Source organism: Leopardus geoffroyi, chromosome B1, assembly GCF_018350155.1.
Source record: "Leopardus geoffroyi isolate Oge1 chromosome B1, O.geoffroyi_Oge1_pat1.0, whole genome shotgun sequence".
Taxonomy (NCBI): domain Eukaryota; kingdom Metazoa; phylum Chordata; class Mammalia; order Carnivora; family Felidae; genus Leopardus; species Leopardus geoffroyi.
In genome coordinates, this window is record NC_059327.1 from 126,542,932 (window position 1) to 126,566,540 (window position 23,609).

Sequence of the window (23,609 nt, forward strand, 5' to 3'; positions counted from 1 at the left end):
CTCCACTTCATTCAACTAAGGAGGCTTGAGATTGTAAGGATTCTCAAGCAGACAGGAATAAGAGACAACTTTTGGGATCAGAAGACATCAATAACGGTCACCTAAGCAAAGACTTCTATTTACACAAAAACTAATATTGGTATGATGGGTCACCGGAGTTCAAGTTACTTACTTTCCTATTTACCAAGGGAAGTTTGGCTTATCAGTGATACACCGGGGTGGGGGTGGGGGGGTGTAATCAAAAGACAGCTCTGAAGATATTATAGTCTACTAAAATTCTTTAAACAAACAATGGTATTTTTTAGTAAGTGCTTAGAATGGCACCAGCTGTGTGTGCCGTACAAGCAGAGAAAAAACAGAGGGCGGGGGGGGGGGGGGGCGGGAAATAAACCTAAGTATATTTGAACTAGAAAGCGAATGTGACAATTAGAACATGAAAAACTAATTTGAAACCCAATTATTAACCAGGAACTTTTTCCTTTGAAACACAGATGCATTAGAGACCATGTCAATCAATCCATGGACCCGGCACAGAAGTCATTTTCCCTGGGAACTATACTGCCTGAAGAGAAATTGAAAACTATACTCTCGGTGAATTACAAATTGTTTTATTTTTCTCCCTGAGGTCAGTGATCAGGTTTTCTGACATGGAAATGCTTTATTCTTCTACACTAAGCAATGGCTCCAAGCTTTATTGTATGTGATTACACGCAGTTACAAGCACAGGGAAAAGAATTGCCTTCTTGGCCAACTTTCATTTACCAGGGCTCCTCCAGTGCTCTGCCCTTAGCGCCGATCACTAAACACACCTTGTTTCTCCTCAACTCTGGGTTCAAGGTGTGGAAGCCACACCTTTCTTATTAATCATTGATGTAATCTTGCCACCTACTCAGCCTCTAAATCATGGAATAAAGAGTAAATGTTCAGTAATATAATACCGTAGACAAATGGTTTGTTCCAGATTTTCCTCATAAAGCAAACAGTTGAGTAATCAGATGCTTGCCACACTAAAAATACCTTTGCATATCTCCTTAGAAGAAACACACAGGCTACTTCTGACTTTTGGAGGGGAAAGGAGTCTTTGACAAACTTTCGGGCTTGGCGCTTCCTGAGTTAAATGCTCTCATTCATAAGTACGACACAAAACCGTATCAGTCTGAGATTTCTGTTGGGTAGCCATGTGTCCTAGCCCCTTTCCTCTTTTAAATTTTAAATACTGCAAAGGAACCGTTTTCCCCGGGAGGCTCCCACCCTTGGGATGAGACCCCCTCTGCGGAATTTTGGCACCCTATTAATTAGTGGTTACGAGTGGGAGCTGCTCTCTCTCAGCAACTCCTATTCTGCCATCAGTCAAGTGTGATTCTGTAATAAATTCCCACGAAGCAAACTATTTCTGGTAATTCTCCCTAATTAACACCAGGCCCGCTAATAATACATCAGTACCTATGTGTTTCTGATATAACCAAGATCTTGTCTGAGAATACTCAAAAAGGGAAGCCGCCAACCTAAATTAAGCTTTTGCTGGCAAAAACGATTTTATACATAGTTCTGGAAGAAAACCTTTGATAATCTTATATTGGGGACATTTTGAACAGAAAACACCGAACGACAGGGAGGCTTGTTTCTGGTTTGAGCACTGAATGGGGATTTATTGTGAACACACACTGTTGAGTCTTAAGCCTATAAATCTTGTACTGGATTACTGTTTCTTAACGAAGGAATGACAGATCTCTTATTTTGTTGGTGCATTTTAATGTGCAATGACGTGATTGATAGAAACCAAACAGCAGCTATTAAAATGTCAAATGCAGACTTGATGCCCTTATAAGTTTGGCTTCTGGAGTTTAATATACTGTGAGCAAATAGACTTGAATTTGCCTTTTATTTCCAATATACAGCCTGCAACAGAAACATTCCTCTTAACTTTATACACTTGGAAAAAAAAATCTGACTCAAATCAATAAACAAATGAGGAATAGATGAGCCTATCTAGTTATAGAAAAGTTAACTAATGAGATTGGGATGAGTTAACCCTGAACGTACCGTTTGATTAAAGCGTGAAAATGTAGACGACGACTTATGTTGTTTAAATAGGATATGTGATACAAATAGTGCTTGATAGGACAGATTATTCCAATAAACAGTTTCAGCAATGAGTATTTTTCTAAAACAATGGAACTTACTTGTTAATTTACAACCATGCATTGTGTACTTGCTACATGCACAGCATAAACATGGATCAAAGCAGAATAAATGTGACACTTCAAATGTTTTGTTTCTGGGACATTTTGATAGGCAAATGTCATAAAAGAGGGATTCACCTGGGAATTGTCATTTCTCTTCCGATCCTGCAAACCCTGTTATCCCCACGATCACTTTGATGGGACCCACGTGCCACCCACAAAAAGAAAAACCAGGACAGCCTGTTTACATCACTGCAGCCATTTATTTATTATGTGCACATTAAGGTGTAACTATGCTGATTATATTTCTCATGTGGTGTTTATTTGAAAATATAGCCAAAAGCAAAACAGTACAGACATATACAAACCGAAAAATGTAAAGCAACAGAAAATACAGATTAACAGAAAGGCAAATGATATTTTGAAAATCCAAAGCCAGTATCTTAAAACATGCGGAGGATTAGGGATGACAGTGATGCCACATTAGATCCGTGTAAAATTATTCAGTGTTTCCCCCTCTCTTATGTCTGAAAGGCCTCTCCTTTCGACAGGGATGATTAAAAAACTCTAAACATTACAAAAATGTTAATACAACACTAGATTCCTACTTGAACAAGGGAGAGGAAGGAATTATTTTCTATGAAAGTGGTCCTAGTACACTACCCTGTGAAAATGGCACCATGAAAACATTTTTGTTGTAGATGACTATTAACCATAAGGTTTCAACTGACAGTTGGAATATTGCAACTCTTATCGGTCTTAACACTGTGACCAAATGACGAGGCTGTAGTGTTCAGCTGTAAATGGAGCCCGAATCTATAAGAAATAGTATGCTGCTATGAACATAAACAGTGGGGATCCTCTCTCGGCCGCCACTCCAGTGGGCAACATTCAGCCCTTGGAAGTCTACAAAATGTTATAAATTGGAACCTGTCACTAGCATTTTCGAATTTGGGAAACACAAGTGGGGGATGCTTTAGAGTCATATACTGTAATTTTAATCTGTATTATACTAAGTACAGCATTCCAAAATATACATCAAGAAAGACTACAAGTAAATGCTCTACAGTAAAGAGGTAATAATTAAAAAAAAATGCTACTGATCTGGAATATTTATAATCAGAAAAATAAATATTCAGGGAGCTCGCCAGAAGAATAAAGTGCTCTGCCAGTTATTAAAAGATTAATGCTGGTATATTAAATATGGCATTCCCCACTGGAAAATACAGAGATTCTTCTGGGTTATAATCAATATTTATTTCACAGGATTAACTGTTTTAGGAACAGATATAAAGCTTTGCCACAAAAGAGGACAAAGCACAAAGACAAACTGATAAATTAGGAAGAAGTAATGTTATCCTTTTAGGGACAAAATTTAGAGGAATGCAAAATTACGCTCCATGAATAGTGTGTATGAAGAAAAATCGAATAAAAATGAGATCCTTAGTGTAAGGTAACTTAATAAGAAATCCAGGTCAAATAAAATTCTTTAAAGGAAATACCTAAATGCCACTGACTTTTCAAATACTATCTTGGCACAGAATCTATAAAGGCAAAACTAAACAACCAAAAAAAAAAAAAAAATCTCTACTACATCAAAACAAAACCACCAATTTATATCACGTAAAGAAAGAGACTGACATTAAGATATGTGACCACGCACATTAGCCAGCACGAACTCTACAGGTGGTTTCAGCAGCAATGAGAAATAACGCACAATTCAGTCCCAGCACTCTGTTTCCAAAATAAAACTTCCTGCCTCCCTACAGATGCAGGGCGAGGAGGTAGTTGGGGGTTGCTACTGGTGAAGCCACTTCATGTCACCCTGTTCATTCTTTTATTCCCAGTTAATTATTATCTGTATATAATATAAATCTGCTAGGCCATAAATTAACAGCTTTCAGGACAGATGCCTTGCAAAGTTCTTAGGGAGGTTAAACAAATATTAGAGCCTAAAGCCTCCCTCTATAACAAACACACACACACAATGGAAGTGAAGTCGTTAGTGAGTTATGGGGCAGGGAGGGCTTGGGGTTCTGTCTCAACTTTAAAAGCACCTTGCCCCAGACAAATTGATATTATACCTTAGTGGGATCATGGGCTTGCATCCATTTTAGAAAAAAAGGGAAAAACTATTCAATGTCATAATCTGTTTTCTCACTGGGCAAATATCAATACAATTCACAATTTCACCACAATGGTTGCTCTGTCTTCATGTGTTATCTACATAATTCCCCCACCCCCCCAAATACAGAAAACAAATAACGAGCCAGTCTGGGCGACTGATCATGTTTCCCTCCTATACTACCAACCTCTGGGAGTAAACGTTTTCCAAACTTCATGATCACATTTGGAAGTGGTTCATTTATTATTGAGAGAGCTACTGAAAGAAAACAAACAAAAACCCTAGATTTTATCACATCCCCAAGCCAATCTTTTACTTTTCTAATGCAGAATCAAAGAAAAAAATTATTCTGCAAAGAGAGTTCTCGAACCTTTATCAGTCAGTAGTACAGATCTGAAACTTATCTAATGGACTTATTGTCCAAAAGGGGGGGATTTTTAAAAATTTTGGATACAATTCTCTGATTTACCATAATTCTTAACCACACTCTTTTCTACCTACTCTCTTAACCTCAGCATGAGGGAAGGGGGAAAAATGGAGTTTGACTAATATAGGTGATAAAACAATGAATACGTAAATAGAAATGGCCATATTTTAATAAAAGGCAAAAAAATTGACATTTAGAAACTACATGGTGGCTTTTTGGAGGGGGGTAGATGAGAGAAATATCACACCTCCTATTGGCAGGACACATTTTGATAAAAAATCTCAACGGTCTTCCCCACTGGAATGATCAGCTAGAAGACAAAAAAGTACATACGGTGTTTTAAAAAACTGATACCTACTACTGATAAAATTCTGTTTAAACTATTTCCTCTTTTAAAGATAAGCACTATTTTTGAAAAAATACATTTTACCTACTGACGATGCAAGGCAATTTTCATTGCCTTTTACAGATTTACTCAGAACTACCTAACAAGGAAACAAAGTATAATCACCTCAGCCTAAATGTTAGAGGTTTTTATTCTAAAGTTTAATTCTTCACTAATTTATTCTATGATGAATTTAATAGTCAACCAGGAAATTGGCTTTTATAAAAGTTATTTTATGGGCAGAAAATAGAGGAAAAAGTAATCATAAATGCCAAACTGTCTCTCTACTTTACGAAGCCAAATATTTCCTCATAGACTTGGTTTTTAAAGCTGGAATTTATCCCTTCAGGGTCACTATTATTTTTCAAAACTCCTACAAATATTAAATCTAAAAACTAATCGGTAATTCTAATTCTTCTCTTTCTCTTCAAATTTCTTCTCCTCCCCTGAGCTGTTGACTTTCAAAAATTCACAGAATGAGCATGTTTCTTGCAAAGTGGCTTGTCCTTCTTGGAGAAAAAGGTCTGACCTTCCAAACTTTCGCAACATACCTGAAAAAGAAGCATTATTTAAAAGAATGTCGTTATTTTATCAAATATGCCTAAGAAGGGGAAATGATTTTTCACCCACCGGATAAGACAAAGCACTTCAGTTGGTTGTATTGGACATTCTGATATTTAACCATTACTATGATATCTCATGTAATCTTTCAAAAGCAATGAAGAATGACTTTTTTCTGGAATGCATTCTGATTTATTTAAATCAGTGATCACTATTTTTCTTTATGATAAGTGAAGCACTTGGCTCCGATGAAAAAATTAAGACATAAAGAGGTCACATTAAATATAAGTTCTCTTCCCAAATTCTAATCAACGCCTCCTGTTGTAGGGAACCAGAGCATTCAAAACAAAAACAAATACAACTGCTTTGCCAGATATTCCGAAGGCCCCAGACACACAGACGTAGACTGCCTGAGAATTCTTTTTAATTCATTTCTTTGTTCCTTATAGTAAAAACCCTGGTCAACATCTGGCTACTGGATGAAGATACAGTCTGTTAACTATCTGCATTTATGTCTTCTTGTCTTTCCTATTGCCTTTGGTAAGTGTAATGGTCATGAGCATCTCTACCAGAGAAGAGGAGCAAACAAATCTGTTACCAGTTGTTACATTTTATAGATACCCTGAAGTCTAAGAGATGGAGGAGGTGAACAAGGTCAATGGTCATGTTTGGGGAAATCCTTTGATTCCTATTAACATAACTTTTTCCCTTCATACAACGGGTATTGAGAATTATAAGATATATTAAATCCAATTAAAAAAAAAGCAAATATCTGAACAGAATATCTCTATTGGATATTTACTTTCTAAATTAAAAATAAAAGTCTAAGGGTAATGTAAATCTCTCAATCTATCTCTGCCATTAAAAATAAAACCAAAAATGTGAAAATATCAAATACAATAGGTAAACTATAGGTTTATTATAGTCTCAAAAAGAAAAAAAATTATTCATGGACTATTGCTAAGGAAGGAGGCAAATCAACATATAGTTTGCTTCCATGCTTAATTCAACAATAGGTTTTTTAAGAATTGTTTCTATTTCAAGTACTCATGTTTCCAAAAATTACTAAGAACACTCCAATAAAACAGAGTTTTAAAAAAATGTCAAGGTCTCTTACTGTTTTAAGAAATATACAGCTTCTCCTTATAAACATAAATTAAAAATAGGACCTTCTCTAAAGGGGTAAGCCTCTTATTCTGCGCCAAGTAATTCAACCTAATGGCAAAAAATTTAATGAACAACTTTGAAGATCACTGTAAAAAAACTTCCAGGTGTGAAGGTCTGAAAGATACAAAATCTGCTATTTCCATTTAGTGCTTAGGTGAAAACTGGCCATACTTGCTCCTCTCGCTTGGAAACAAGAGTTTACTTACTGAGCATACAAAGCAGGTGTCATGCCAGGTAAAGCCCAGGGCCTCCAGGAACATGTCGCCAGCCTCTATGGGAAATTCACATCCACGGCATATGGTACCAAAAAGGGCATAATAATCTGTATTGGGGCGGGGTGGGGGTGGGGAGACATAATTTAAACATGACAAAGCTTTAGAATAATAATTCCTAGAAAGCAGCAACAAAATTGGAATGAAATGAGAAGATGAAGTTACTAGTAACTGGAAAATTTTCAGAGGGTATGTTTTGGCTTGAGACACATGTGTAGTGTGGTTCAGGTTACTCTGTGGGGTAAATGCTATTTATTTACATAACTTAACGTCCTTTATTCTGTTTTTCTACGTAATACTTCTCACTTATCTCCAGCTACTTAAACGTCCAACTACATATGAAGAACAACTCTGTTCTCTGATAAGCTATCAACAGACATGACTTTTAACAAAAGACAACAGAACTTCCAAAAACTAGCAACAGTAAGACTAAAGAACATAAATCAAGAAGAAATATCTGATATCCCAGCACATTTCATAGAGTATCTAACTTGGTAGGAAAGAAAAAAAAGTCACAAGAAACTTCCATGAATAAGTGCCTTGACTGAGGTTCTAGCTGGACTGTATCCTAACAGTATTAGCCACTAATTCTTTTGCTGCAATTTCAATTGTAAGACTTTGTGCTGAAAATCCTTAGCCAGAGAACACCATTAACTTGACACAGAGTAGTTATAAAATACCAATGGGATTTCCTTCTAAAGAAAGCAGTTTAGATAAGATGTTTCTTTATTATTACTAAATTAGAACTTACTGGCAATTTTCTTTTATGCAGCCATTCTCACTACTTGTGTTTACTCCAACCTGGGCTGGAGCGGAAAGTAGACTATCATTTCCAACTTGATTTACCTTCCTTAACAATCTTCAGTATTCCTTAGCACCATTTGCTCAACACCTATCCACTGAGTCCTACTATGTGCCAGGCACTGTTCTAGGCACTAAAGGGTGGCACAGTGGTGAAAAAGACAGATGTGGCTGCTCTCTTTACGGTGATTATATCCTCATTGGGAGCAGGATGTTGTTGTTTATTGTATTTTTCAAACAAGTGATAATAAATAATTTCACATTGTGAAAAGGACCATGAAGAAAAGAATCCTGTGATACAGAATAGTTAAGGGAAGTGTGTAACACTCCATTAAATAGGTGGGTTATGAAAGGCTTCTCTAAAGAGGTAACCGTTGGGCTGAGGCTTGACAAAAAAAAGGAGAACTCACCACAGAAAAGCTGTGGAAGAACATATCGGTTAGAAGAAACTGCAAATACAAAGACCCTGAGGCAGGAAGAATCTCAGCATGTTCAGAAAAGCAAAGGGGTGATGATATATGCCTGACAGAGGGTAAGGTAGTAGAAGAAAAGGGTGGCAAAGCATGTCTAGTAAGGAATGTATGTTTACTCAAGTGGAAGCCAACAAAGGTATCAAGCATAATCTAATTCACATTGAAACAAATATTATCATAACTTCTATTTAAAGGTTGGGGAAAGAAGACAGACCATCTTAGTTGGTGATCAGAGCATCCAGGCAAAGGGTGAGTTGGATTTAGTTGTGACCACTGAGGTGAAGAGAAAAGAATGAATTTATATACACTGAGGGTACTGCTAGAATTTACTAATTACACTGGATATGAGGAGAGTAAGGGAAAGAACAGAATCTTAGATTTTGGGATAGTGGACAGTGGGGCATTTATTGAGATGGGAAAGGCTGAGCTAATAACAAGTGTTGGAGGTTAAAAAAATACAAGAGTAGATCATGTTGATTAGAAGTGACATTTATTTTTTGTTTTAAAAAAAATTTTTTTTAATGTTTATTTATTTTTGAGACAGAGAGAGACACAGCATGAACGGGGGAGGGTCAGAGAAGAGGGAGACACAGAATCTGAACCAGGCTCCAGGTTCTGAGCTGTCAGCACAGAGCCCGACGCGGGGCTCGAACTCACGGACCATGAGATCATGACCTGAGCTGAAGTCGGACGCTTAACCGACTGAGCCACCCAGGCGCCGCTAGAAGTGACATTTAAATAAATCTTCAAAAATATTTTTCCTTTTCTGTAAGCCATTTTGGGGTTTTAAAAATCTTCCTTCTTAGACTACATGAATATGATATTAAGGCTAGATAGCTGTATAGGTATGTAGCTGGACAGGGACTATCTGCCAGTTAGTCAAAATGTCTTGCAAAACTTAATTTTAAAACAAACAAACACCTCTTTCTTCAGAAGAATTAAGTGAAATCACAAAATGTGAAATATTCTGATTGGGTCAGGGTAGCAGCTTGTAGCCATCCTGTCCCCAAACAGCCCCCCGACGAGATAGTTCACTGGCGTCTCCATAGAGCTTCCTGGTGGATAGTCTGGCATAGATCCACGCTGCTCCTAACTCAGCTGGAAGGAATGAGTGAGCAATAAAAGGTCACGTGATGCTACCAGCCTCAAATTAGAAGCTGACTGCTCCCTTAACTCAATAGTGTACGGCATTCCTTTCCTCCAGCACCACACTTTGCATTTCAAGGTAGATCAACAACTCTAAAGTGGAAAGGCAGCGGTAATGAATGCAGGCATGATGAAGGAAAATATTTTATTTTTTGAAACATATGTGTGGTACTAATATCTAAGAGGAATAATGACAAATAAGTGTTATAAAAGTTCACTTACAGCCTTTGGAAAAGAAAAGGAAGTGTTCAGAGCTCACGTAGTAAGACAAATGTAGTAGATTGGTCCTTAGAGTCCAGTTTATTAAAAATAATTTTACTAAGGGAGCAATCCAAGCCAAGGTTACCCTTCCATTCAGTAAGAGTAACAAAGGACTTCCAATTTATTTTCAAGGTGGTTGCCTCAAACAGCAAATCAATATCATGTTCAATAGCTGAATACTTCTCATGTTTGTAACCACTCAAAATTCACCATTAGAGGTAGCTTTCAGCTACACAATGTGGTGGAATTCATATCCATAAACTATTAGGGATTCAAGTAAAATGTTTTCCTACTAGATAATGCATACATACATGTTCATTTCTCTTCAGGAAACTGGGAATATCTGTTTTGACGAAATCACATGAAAGTTTTACATAGTTTTTTGCTATATATTTAGAGTAACATTAAATGCCCCCAAAACAATTTGGAAATCTACTTTGTCCCCTACTGCCTTTCAACTTGGTAGTAACATTAAGGGTTAAGTTTATTCAAAATTTAAGAAACTAATGGCTTCAGGTTCTTACCAGTCTCACAGTATGGTTCACCATCCTCCAAATGAAAAACATTATTACGAATGGGTTTTCCACAGGCCACACACACAAAACAGGAAACGTGCCAAGTTTGTTTCAAAGCATTGATGACCTCCTGTTACAGAAAGGCAATTGGATATAAAGAAAGATGATCATACATAGATGCTTACTCTATTAGTTGTACCAACACAGCCCTTTTAAACTGACCCCATGTAGGCACACGCTTTGTCGTTACTATCAGCTTTTCCTCTAAAGACACACTCACAAATGGTCTAAACTGATACCCTATATAATACGGGTGTTTTCCACAAATACCCATCAGTAAACTTATTTAAATAACGTCTGTTGTGTTACTTAAACGTTATATATGGAGTGAATAAAGTAAGCATTTCATAAGTACTTGCTGTAATACATTCTGCTTTCTCTCAAAAGGGTGTCAGGGAATATTACAAAGGTTTCATAGTATTATCTTGAAAATGTCATGGAGGGAAAAAAAAAGAAAGAAAAGGAAATGTCATGGAGGAAGGACAAAATGTTCAAAAATTAAAACAAACCTATGCTTTGGTGTATTATGGGAGTAATAACATAATCAGTGTAATCCAATCAGTTTAACACATGTTTACAGTTCTGGAAATCAGCTGTGACTACACTAAGCACACACTCAAATGAGCATCTAAAATTTGAACCACAAAGTATGGATTCTAGTCAACAATGACCCAATGGTTAAAAATACCAAGTATCAAAACAAAACAAAACAAAACAACAAGTATCAAAGACTTGGGCCAGAGTTTAATTAGTAAAAGAAGTCTTATTAAGAAGCTGGTTTTGCAAGGAATCATTTCTTTGGATTGACAGAGATGGAGCCATTAAACATTATTTTTTGAAGATGAGTTAATAACATGGGATTTACTCTTTTATCACAGAAAAAGAGGATGCTACACATAAAGTATGGTTACAATTTTGTAAATGAATTACAAAGAGCAAATTGGAAGAAAATACATCCTAAGCTTGACAGGAATTATCTGGGACTGGTAAATATATAGGTCATTTTAATATTCTTCTTTACATCTTTTTGGTATTTTCTAATTATTTAGAGTGAAATATTTTTATAATAAAAAACTGTCAAAATACAATGATACAGAGTAAATTATTAGCCATAGAAAATGCAACAGTTGCCTAGTGATGGATAATGGGAAGACATGGCAGTTATTTAGATCCAAAAAGATCACCATGAAAATGTACAACAAATACACACTGAACCAAATCATTTCTCATGGCTCTTAATATTTACTTCCCTTTCTATCCTTGAGACTGATTCCTATCCCTTAGAACAGGCAATTGAACAACTGAAACACAACCCAGAGGATCTGTCCCTGCAGTGAAGTTCTGGCCCATCTCTAAGGCAATGAGGATAAGATTTCCATTTCCTACAACCTCATTTGGTTCTAAGACTGTTACCTGACTTTGTGTTATTAATGGTTCTAGAATTCCATAGACTGTATTTATATACAGTATTAACATATATTCAACTTATTATTTGTCACTTGGGAAGGTATAGCCCGTATGTTGCTACTTTTTTGTTCCCAACATATTGTACAAATTAATAATACAGAAATATTTCATGAAGAATATTTATAATTTAAGTGTCCTCAAAGTTTTAGAGCCACTTAAAGATGTAACATGAAATTAAAACTACTCAATAATTTATACTAACTTTTCTCTCAACTGACACAAATTAAACTTTCATTATTACATTTTTATAGAGAGAATGGCAGAATTCAGCAATGCCATCTCCATCTTCTGTATTAGTTTTAGGAGTTTCGTATGGGACCAGGCATCTTGGCCACTTCCAAAATAAAATTCCAACTCCTGGTCACCCACAGGAAATGACTGACCCTTTCTTTGCAAATTGCAAACTGAGTATTCCAGAGCAGGAAATTCATTCATTCATCATTATTCATTATGTATCTGACTCCTACATTACTTCCTTTTCGAAAAGGGGGGGAAAAAAAAGGTGGTTAGATTATTTTTCTATTACACGTCTACTCTCATAAAATAGGTTATATTTTTAAACATTATATGCATTTAAGAAAAATATATCATTTATAAGCTTCATGTCTTATATATTTCATGAGATCTGTGCCCTGTGCTTGAACCCTGATAAATGGGGAAATGCTGGTCTTATAAAAGCTATGGAATTTAATTTAAAACAGTCAAGGTGTCAGTTCTGAGAACTCTGATGTGTGTGGTCCTGTGCGACCTCTTCATTCCTGAGCAAACAGGGTCCTGTTGAGGTAGCACACCCACAGTAAATTATTTTTTTCCCCACAGTGGCTAGACTTTCCCCAGACAAGCGAGCACTCAGTAAGACAAACCCAAAGACAACTTAACCCCACGAGTCCGATATACTTCTACAGAGGTCTATTTAGTTTTGCTTTACAATAATAAACAGTGATGAAAACAGAGAGGGGATCAAGCAAGAAGAAAATAAAAAGGAAAACTGATGTAAGGGTTTCAAAACAAAAAAATTATTGTGCTTTAAAGCTCATTCAGAATAAACAGGTTTCTGATACTTACTCCAAGGATCTTCCTTTGGCATCGACCACATTCAGGAGCGAAGAATTTCTCATAGCACAGCTCACAATACAGGGATCCCTTTTCCTCTACAAATCCAATGTAGGCCATTGTATTTTTGCAGTGAGCACAGTTAAACTCTTCTGGGTGCCAAGATTTCCCCAGTGCCACTAGGAATGGTCCCCTGCCAGAAGAAAAGAGATCGAGTTGGCTTGGGAATAAAAGTTTCTAAAGTTAGCTTGGACAGAACCTCTTTTATGCAATGTCCAAACAATTAAATACTTGCTCAATTATCCTTCTCAAGGGCTGAAAACATAGGCGCAGTAAATTTACATAGGAACTCTCTGAGCATTTATGTGAAGAGAATAAAGGGGAGGAGTAAAAAGCACTTAAGGGATTCCTTCAAGAAAGGCCATTTCCCCCACTTTTTTTCATCTTCAACAGATTTGGTGGTTATGTTTTTTGAGTTGCAATGAGTGGGTCTGTCTGCATCATGATTATGAATGAGAATGAGGATGTTAACTCTGACATAAAATGAAATAACCAGGAAAAAAAATACATGGTTTAGGCAGAGATGAGAAGTTGACATTTCTATAAAATAGACAAAAGAGAAATCTCAATTTGGTAATGTCAGGAGTCTTAAAAACAGTAATAATTATTACCGGAGAAAACACTGCAGTCAATTTCTCTTCCCCACACATTGTTTCATACACTTATGTCTCAACTCTATTAAACATATCAAATGTTTATGATCCCTCCAAATAGACTATGGAAACTGTCAACTGGATATTAGAGACTGTTTTGAAGCTACTTAGAAAGGTTTTATTTAATTAAAACATGACTGATTTTTAATGCACATTTGTTTCAAGGTAACAAACGTTTGTAAAGAGATTTTTTTCCATTAAATACTATATAGTCATGAACTGATAAGACGGGTTTGGTTTCCTTGACAGGAATCCATTATGAACCCTTATCTAGTCATGAAGCCTGCAGAGATGAACCATTCTAGCCTCTGCGACGTACTTTTCAGTAGCTCCATCCCACTAATTTTTATTCACAGAGTGGCTTTACCTCCAAGGCACTGTTACACTTATCCAATTTGTCCATACAACATTCCTGTGAGATAGACCAGGGCAGTTATTACAAACTCAGTTTAACAGATGGAGAAGCTGAGATACAGAATGTTCAAAAGATTGACAAACATCATAAAATCACTGACTGAGTGAAGGCCAGAAGCTGAATTTCCCGATTTGTAGCAAACTGGTGTGGTCAACTGAATGTTCTGCTTTTCATCTCATTACCATCAATTATCATCACTGAGTGACCACACAGTTAATTGTCAGTGAGCACGGATACCTGACTTGTAGGCAGATTATAGGAAAAGTCATAGTAATGAGCATCACAAAATCGAAGCATTTTTTAGCCTTTAATGACAACATAAACCTTAGTATTCAGTAACTTTTTCCCTCTGGGAAATTCTTTGCAAATACAGTGATGTTTACTCAGAACCAGCACCTAATCCTCCAAGAGTCAAAAAAGTAAAAAAGTTCTTGATGAATGATAAAAATGTGTTCTTTGAGGTATAAGAGGGTATTTTCTAGCCTCATTTTTTGTTAACTTGTTTTTTATTAATAACATGATGCCACTTTTATCAGCTGGTGCATGCAGTTCTCCTGAGCATTTGAGACAAATACTTTATTATTATGTTTTTAAGCTTTAGGGCACCATAGTTTTGTTATCACTAACAAGGAGTGTCTTTGTTAACTAATTCCTGCCAGAGAAAGAAAGGGCTATAGATCACTTATTCTGTAACCAAATATGTTACTTTGGGTAGGTTGTCCCTCAATTTTTAATTGGATAATAAATAACAGTTCTACTCAACAAGCTCCTTCTTCTCATTTTCTCAGTATATATTCAAAGATAAACCAAGGAGTCACAATGCTCAAAGCTAGACAAAGTTTCATGAGTCCACTGAGCTTTTCCACCAAGTGGGTATCTGGTTATACAAGCTTGAAAAGGCTGCCAGGTTCAATTTACTGTGACCATAACATAGAGTCTGGTAGAACTGTGCTAACATTTGCTTGGACACTAAAGGCAGATTTCAAAGAATTTGTTAGACTGAATTTTTTTTATGAGGGCACATCTTCCAGCTCCTCCATAGGCTGGATGGCCCCTGAAGGCCTGTATCTGTATTCAGCTTTCCAGTTTGCAAAAGTCAATCTAATCAAACTCCACATTCCGTATGGATGCACTTGAGAGCTTTTCTCCACAAACATGGCTGTCGGTGCCAGCAAATATTTAACAAAATTCATCTGAGAAAAGAACAACTGATTGAGGAATACACACTCCATTTTTAGATTTCCTAAAATAGGTGTTGAAACCAAGTCAGACCAGCAGAGAAGGACGTTCTGCGATTCATGGCATATTGGACCCGATCCATTCCACAGAATGATTCCTTTAATGACTGGTGCTCAGCCTGACACCATCAGTCTACACTGACACTTGTCCTAGGAAATAGCCCTGTGACAGTCACCCTTGCTCCTCCTCTAAGTTGCTATTGAGAGTGTTATCTGTTAGAGATCATACAGGGTCATTTCCATGTGGACTCTGGAGAAAGTCCTTCAGGTTTTTGTAGTAAGAACAGTTTTGCTTCTTCTGAGCAATAGGGTTTTTACTCATCGTACAGTAAATTTAAAAATTAACTTTCTTTGTTGACCACTAGAAGGCTTAAAGCCAAATTCAGTCAAACCCCAGGCAAGTATGTAAGGTCATTATTATAGGTTTTGTCAAGTCTCAATGAGCACATTTTTGACCAGTCTTCATTTTTAATGGCCCCATTCGTGATTTTCATTATTCTTTTGCTTCCTTTTATAATTTAGAAGATTTTCTTATATTTCATGTATTCTTAAAAGTGTTTTTTTTTTTATTTTTTTTTTAACGTTTATTTTATTTTTGAGAGAGAGACAGAGCATGAACGGGGGAGGGTCAGAGAGAGGGAAACACAGAATCTGAAACAGGCTCCAGGCTCTGAGCTGTCAGCACAGAGCCCGATGCAGGGCTCGAACTCACGGACTGCGAGATCATGACCTGAGCCGAAGTCAGCCGCTTAACCGACTGAGCCACCCAAGAGCCCCTTAAAAATGTTTTTAAAGGTTTATAGAATAGTGCCTAGTACAAACAAATTAATTAAATTGATTAAAACTATCATCAGTTGAGGGACACCTGGGTGGCTCAGTCAGCTGAACGTCTGACTTTGGCTCAGGTCATGATTTCATGGCTTGTGAGTTGGAGCCCTGTGTCGGGCTGTGTGCCTGCTTTGGATTCTGTGTCTCCCTCTCTCTCTGCCCCTTCCCTGTTCTCTCTCTCTCTTCTCAAAAATAAACATTAAAAAAAATTTTTAAAAAACCTATCATTGATTGAAAGAATAATTTTAAGATACCTCCTTACTTTCTTATCAAATCTAAATGGTGAAATGTCTTAACAACAGTAAAGAAACACCCTCTGCACCTTTATAAACTGAGCTGAATATAACTTTTGTTCCTGCCAGAGCTCCTTTCTTAAACATGCTCAGTGTGCTACTGCCCCAACCGGGTATTCCCTGGCCCAGCTGAAAGAACACCTTTCCCATCATGTTCTTGAAGTTATATATAGATGAAACAATAAAATCTCTTATATATAACAAAGTACTCTTTTCTGTGTTGGCAGAGACTAATTTAACAAATTCATTAATACAGGATTAACCCTGAAGAAGTTCTTCTTGTTCCAGGTAGATTGGGTTTCCATCTGTGACCTGGACAGACAGGCTTGGGTAACAGCAAAGTGGAATTAAGTATGCAGCTACCTCTCTTCCAGTCCTCCACGCCACTGTCTTTCCCAAGTACTCCTTGACTGACAAAGGAAGAGACAGGAAAGAGTTAAAACACTGACTGGCTGACAAAGAGTTAACCTAGCTCATGAAACTTTTTACCCTCTTGATCTTCTGTGAGACTTATACCAAAAAGAAAAGAGAGAGAGAGAGAGAGAGAGAGAGAGAGAGAGAGAGAGAGAGAAAGGAAAGGTGGGGAAAGATGTCAAAAGGAACAGGAAAAGAAAAGCTTACATGGTGAGAGGGTGAAAGGGGTTGCAAATTTCAACAGGCATAACCTAACAGGGATTCAGCTTCAAAATCAAATGCTCCCTTCTTGCCTCCCTTTGTAATTTAACTTGAACAATAACTCTCAGTGATAGAAATTAGCTCTATAAATAGATGAAGAAAATACCAGAAGCTACCTAACATTCCTAAGATCATGTGGATGATAACTGTAAAGCTGGCATTCTAAGGCCTAGCTACTGGAGATTAGAAATTATATTTGACCCAAAGTTACTGCATCAATAGAAGTTAAAAATTTAAAAAAGCTAAGAAAATCAAAAGAAGTTAATCAACAAAAGGTAAAAGCAAAGCTACATGAAAAAACAACTTGTGCTCAAAGACAAAAATGGCATCTGATATTCTACTTAATTAGATATAATAACAATGTATACACCAATTTTATATTATTAATACGATCAAATTTTGGAAAGGGCTTGGCATAAGCAAGGAGTCCAAGAACAATGGAACCATAGGAAGAGTTTTCTGAAACAGAAAAGATCACTGGAAAAAACCACACACACACATTCACAAATACAAAGACATATGCAGGGAGAGTAAAAGAGAATGAAATACACTCGAACATGACAGTGAAACACACTCCCTTTCAATACTTACAATACTCACAATTAGCAATAGTAACAATCCTTCCTAAAATTAGAAGTGCGGCATTTCCAGTAAACTGTGCCCAAACTTTCCAATTTGGAGCATTAAATAATATATTTCTATTTTTACTGAGTATCATCTTTAATTTGAAAGCCCATTAAAATACTGCTTTTAAAAGGTTGTGAGGCCAACTGTAGCTTTTTATTTTAAAGACATAAATGACTCACTGCCCAAAAATATATGCACAGGTAAAATGAGCCTGAACATAACAGTGAATAAAAAGGACAAGTTCTAAAAAAGGTAATATTAACTGATAATTCTTTAAGTCTACTGGAGACAATTATACTCAATTATTTATATTGGTTATTATAAAATCCACGAAGCAGGAAAATGTGATTCTATATATTAAGACAAGTGAGGTATAAATTCAACTTGGAGAAACTGTTATCATACATTCCTCCAAATACTTTTTAAAAGTTCAGTCATTAACTGAACAGCAGAAAATATGGCAGGAAGCAAAGCCAGGAAAGGCCCTGCTCACACGGAACTTACTTCCTAGCATGGGGACAAAAAACCAAATAATGTTAAAAAAAAAAAAGTTAGATTTTAACAAGAGGAGGACAATGAAGCAGGGAGGGAAGATAGGGAGACTGTATATATTGGGGGGGGGGGGGATTAAACAGGTGGCCAGGGACACCTGTTTTAGTAAAGATCTGACGGAGGCAAAGGTGAGCCATGCAAATATCCAGGGAAAGAGAATCCAGGCAAAGGTAACGCCAAGTGCACGGGCCTGATGAAGAGGCCGCCTGGGGAGTCTGAGAAACAGCAAGAAGGCCAATGTGCCTGCAGTAGAGGAAACAAGGGGGAAATTGCCAGGTAATAAGGACAGAGAGATAATGAGGTGGCGGTGGGATGGGAGTGACTGTGTAGGGCCTTTAGGCCACTGTAAGGATTCTGGCTTCTACCAACCATTATGGGGTTTCCAGCAAAAGAGTGACATGATCTGATCTATGTTTTATCAGGATTACTCTAGCTACTGTGTTGAGAACAGACAGGTAAAGGGCAAGGGCAAAAGCAGAAAGATACTAGTTGGAAAACAACTTCATTATCCCAGGTGAGAAATAACCATGGCTTGGATCAGGGTATTAGTAGTAGTACAAACAGTGAGAAAGGTTCAGATTCTGGGTCTATTTAAAAGTTAAGAGTTAAAAGGATGTGCTGATAGATCACGTGAGATCTGGGCAACTGAGCAAACAGAGCTACCACTAACTAAGAAGAGCAAAACTGGGAGAGAGAGCATGGTAGGCAGTATTCCAATATGGCTCCCAAGACACCAGTCTTCTGGTGTACATGGCCTATATGATCCCCTGGTCTAGAGTGTGGGTGGAACCTGCGAATATGATGGAACATCACTCCTGTGACTAGTTTATTTTACCTGGCGAAAAGGATTATGCAGATGTCACGTGAGTTCCCTGATGAGTTGACATGGAGTTCATCAGAGATTGTTTAGGAGTGTGTTAATTTCCACATATTTGTGAATTTCCCAAAATTGTTGGTTAGGTATTTCTCATTTCACTCCATTCTGCTCAGACAACATAAGTCCTTTTAAATGACCATAAGTCCTTTAAAAAATTTTTTTTTAACATTTTATTTATTTTTGAAACAGGGAGAGACAGAGCATGAACAGGGGAGGGTCAGAGAGAGGGAGACACAGAATCCGAAACAGGCTCCAGGCTCTGAGCTGTCAGCACAGAGCCCGACGCGGGGCTCGAACTCACAGACCACGAGATCATGACCTGAGCCGAAGTCGGCCGCTTAACTGACTGAGCCACCCAGGTGCCCCGACCATCAGTCCTTTTACATGCATTGAAACTTGTTTTATGGTTTAACACATGTGGTCTATCCTGGAGAACGTTCCATGTGCGCTTCAGAATTTGTACCCTCCTGTTATTAGACAGGATGTTCTATAGATGTCTGTTAAGTTTAGTCATAGTGTTGTCCAAGGCTTCTTGTCAACTTTCTGTGCAGTGTTATACCCATTATTGAAACTAGGGTACTGAAGTTTCCAATTATTATTGTTGAATTGTCTATATTGCTCCCATCTATTCTGCCAGTTTTTGTTTCGTGTATTTTTGGGCTCTGTTATTAGGTGAATATATATATTTATAATTGTTGTATCTTCTTGATGGATTTAATTTTTTATCATTATAAAATGTCCTTTTCTGTTTCAACACCTTTTTTCTTAATGGCTGTTTTATTTAATATTAGTATATAATGTCACTCCAGCCGTCTTTTGGTTATAAAGTTTGCATGATGTATCTTTTTGTACACTTGTACACTTTTATTTTCAATCTCTTGGTATCTTTTAGCACGAAGCGTGTCTGTTATAGGCAGCATGTAACCAGACCATGATTTTATCTATTCTATAATTCTTTTAATTAGAGTGCTTAGTCTATTTACATTTAATGTGTAATTTCTGGTAAGTTAGGAATACAAGCACCATTTTGTTATTTTTTTTTTCCTAGATAGTCCTACATCTCTGTTGCCTTTCCTATATAAAAGAGGGAAAGAGGAATTAAGCTCATCAGCTGACAGTGAAAATGGGAAATAAGTTATTACAGGTCTAAGGAGAAAAAAGAAAACAGAAAACTGGCTTTCTGGGAGATGGAAAAGTAAACATACTAGAGACATACAGCAGATTTTTATCACTATTAAGAACATATCTGAGTGACACCTAGATGGCTGAGTCAGTTGAGCATCCGACTCATGATTTTGGCTCAGGTCATGATCTTAGGGTGGCAGGATCAAGCCCCTCATGGAGCTCTACTCTGAGCATGGAGCCTGCTTGAGATTCTCTCTCTCTCTCTCTCTCTCTCTCTCTGTCTCTCTCTCTGTCTCTCCCCCCACCCCCTGTGCTCTCTCTCTCAAATAAAATTAAAAAACAAACAAACAAACAAACAAAAAACCCCACACCTGAGATTAATAGCCATGAATTTAAAGTGTCACTGGTTAGTATGGTTAGAATGGGTTTCCTTCCAGCCACATCCACCTTCAAGTGTGGGCACAGAGTAAACCAAGACTTGGTTTTTCCAGCCTAGTGGTTTCAGTTAAGTGAATATGATGAAGTGAGAGATGGGCAAAGGAACTGAGGATGTATGCAAGGGATACTGACTAATGAGTGCCTACAGAATTCAGACTGGATAAGAAGGGCAGTGAGGATATTGGGACCCAAGGGAACAGTGAGAAGGTATTTGAAATAATGGATCAGAAGTTGCTGGGAGGCAGGGAGTGGTCAAAGGATTGCTAGAATTGAGGTAACGGGGGAGAGTGGAAATACAGGCTGCTGTTCTTGAATGAGGTGCTTAGAAATGAGATTATGGAGGAAATGTAGTTAATGGTAGAGGATATGACTGAAAACTGGTGGCTGAAGTTAACTAGAGGAATCACTGAAGTAGAAGATGTCGGAGAATTGACAGACCTCAATATTAGAAGGATCATACAGATAATGAAATCACCAACATGGATTTCCATTATTAATATATTTTCATGAGGCAAGATTAATTTTCAATTTTACAACTGTGACAATTTAGAACCTTTTGGATATCTCACGATTTTCCTAAGTACTATGATTCAGAACTCCTTACTATGGATATTAGGGCAGTACATATATATTTCTTGTATTACTATAAGGGTACGATGTACCTCTCCTAATGCTTACATTATTACATTATGGTTATCTGTGCCAGGGTTTTGGCTTCTCTATCAGATGATAAAATGTATCAAAACAGGAAGTGTCTCTTAATCTTTATATACTATAGTGCCAGTATGGCAACTAGCGCATGTTTTCTTTTTAACTTATTTATTTTTTAAAATTAAGATATAATTGCATACAATGTGTAAGTTTATGATGTACAGTGTTTTGGTTTGGCATGTTTATACATTGTCATATGATTACTACTCTAACAACAGCCAACACTTTGAAAGTTTTCAGTGGATATTTGTTGTAGAAAACTACTGATTTTATAAGTAGGCTATTGAGCCTTATTGTTTGCCATTCCTTTCAAATAAAAGAAATTGGTTTGTTGAAACTAGAGAATTCTCACTTCTTTTGCATAAGTAGGATTCTGGATGTATCTCTATTAAACTTAGCAACAACTGATATGGTTGTTGATTTGCTGGTTTGTATTTTTTACTAAAGTATAACTGGATTATTTTGCTAGGGCTGCCTTAACACAGTACCACAGATTGGGTGACTTAAACAGCAGGAATTTATTTTTTCACAATTTGGGGGGTTGGAAGTCACATAGATAATAAATGGTAAAACCTAAATTTGAGTCCAGATCTAACTAATGTTAGATACACAATCAAGATGTTGGCTGGGTTACTCTCTTCGAAGGCCTCTCTCTTTGGCTTATGGATGGCCATCTTCTCCATGTGTCTTCACATGGTCTTCCTTCCATGTATGTCCAAATCTTCTTACAAGAACCCCAATCATAATGGATTACGGCCCACCCTAATGACCTCATTTTACCTCTTTAAAGACCCTATCTTCAAATATAGTCACATTCTGAGGTACTGGAGGTTAGGGCTTCAACATATGAATTTAGGGGGGCACAATTCAGTATGTAATAGTCACTTCCTTAAGGGAAGGGAATATGTCTTTGATTTCTGTATCACTGGTGCCTAAATGGGGTAGCACACAAAATATTTAATGAGTGTTGCTTACAGAATGACTACATTTCTACATTAAATGAGAAACTGGAAAAGTGAACCCTGGGCCATCTATAGGAGTCTAAGAATGCATGTATATAGTACAAAGTCATTTTGGTGGGGAGGGAGGAACTTCTAATTATTCAATCCATTATTTACTCCCTTCTTTTTCACTCATATACTCACACATTATGAAGAAAAGCACTCAAGTTATTGCAGGTCTGCTTAAGATGTTTTTCTCCTAATTACATACAGTAACAAAGATGACTATGTATATATTCATAATAGTTATGCATTTATATACATTAATATATCTTGGTGTATATTTTCTTTACACAAAATTATCATCATACTTAAAATCAAAAATAGATTTATGTTTTAAAATTAATATACTATAAACATTTTCCTTTCTTTAATGCATTTTTTTAATGTTTATGCATTTATTTTGAGAGAACACATGTGCATGCACGAGCAGGACAGGGACAAGGAGACAGGGAGAGAGAGAATCATAAGCAGGCTCCACACAACACGAAGCCCCATGCAGGGCTTTGATCCCACAACCATGAGATCATGACCTGAGCCAAAATCAAGAATTGGATGCCTAACCAACTGAGCCACCCAGGTGCACCTAAACATTTTCCTAAGTAGTAGTTAAAACATGAATAAAATTTAAAGTTAGATCTGGGCTCAAATTCAGATTCTACCATTTACTTACTATCTGTGTGACTTCAGGCAAATATGTATCTTCTCTGTATCTAGGTTTTCTCATCTATGAACTGAGGCAATTTTACTAATTGTCTCGCAAGTTTATAAAGAATGAGAATTCAGGTAAAATTCTTAGCACAACATTTGACATATGCCAAGAACACATTAACAATTATTATTATTATCCAAAAAGAGGATTTTTTTTTTTTAATTTTTTTTTTTCCAACGTTTATTTATTTTTGGGACAGAGAGAGACAGAGCATGAACGGGGGAGGGGCAGAGAGAGAGGGAGACACAGAATCGGAAACAGGCTCCAGGCTCTGAGCCATCAGCCCAGAGCCCGACGCGGGGCTCGAACTCACGGACCGCGAGATCGTGACCTGGCTGAAGTCTGACGCTCAACCGACTGCGCCACCCAGGCGCCCCCAAAAAGAGGATCTTAATGGCACCATAATATTAGATGCTGAACATTTGTGTTTTTTCAAACTTTCCACTACAATAAATCTGAAATCTTGGTCTATATGTCTTGCTCATAAATCTTGGCCTAATGTCTTTGG

General features: G+C 37.0%; 1 protein-coding gene across 24 annotated transcripts in view; it reads right to left on the reverse strand.

The window, feature by feature from the left end:
- Positions 1-2,430: 2,430 nt before the first annotated feature.
- The window catches only part of PDLIM5 (PDZ and LIM domain 5), a 221,141-nt gene continuing 199,962 nt past the window's right edge, over positions 2,431-23,609 (reverse strand). For 23 of the 24 annotated variants that reach the window (XM_045472623.1, XM_045472606.1, XM_045472655.1 and 20 more), the window contains 4 exons: positions 12,909-13,089; positions 10,326-10,446; positions 7,055-7,170; positions 2,484-5,671 (listed from right to left, as the gene is read on the reverse strand). In XM_045472623.1, the coding sequence (XP_045328579.1) occupies positions 5,582-5,671; positions 7,055-7,170; positions 10,326-10,446; positions 12,909-13,089 (508 nt within the window). In that variant the 3' untranslated portion in view covers positions 2,484-5,581. Of the gene's footprint in view, positions 5,672-7,054; positions 7,171-10,325; positions 10,447-12,908; positions 13,090-23,609 lie in introns of all 24 variants that reach the window. The other variant, XM_045472522.1, reaches the window with a different exon arrangement.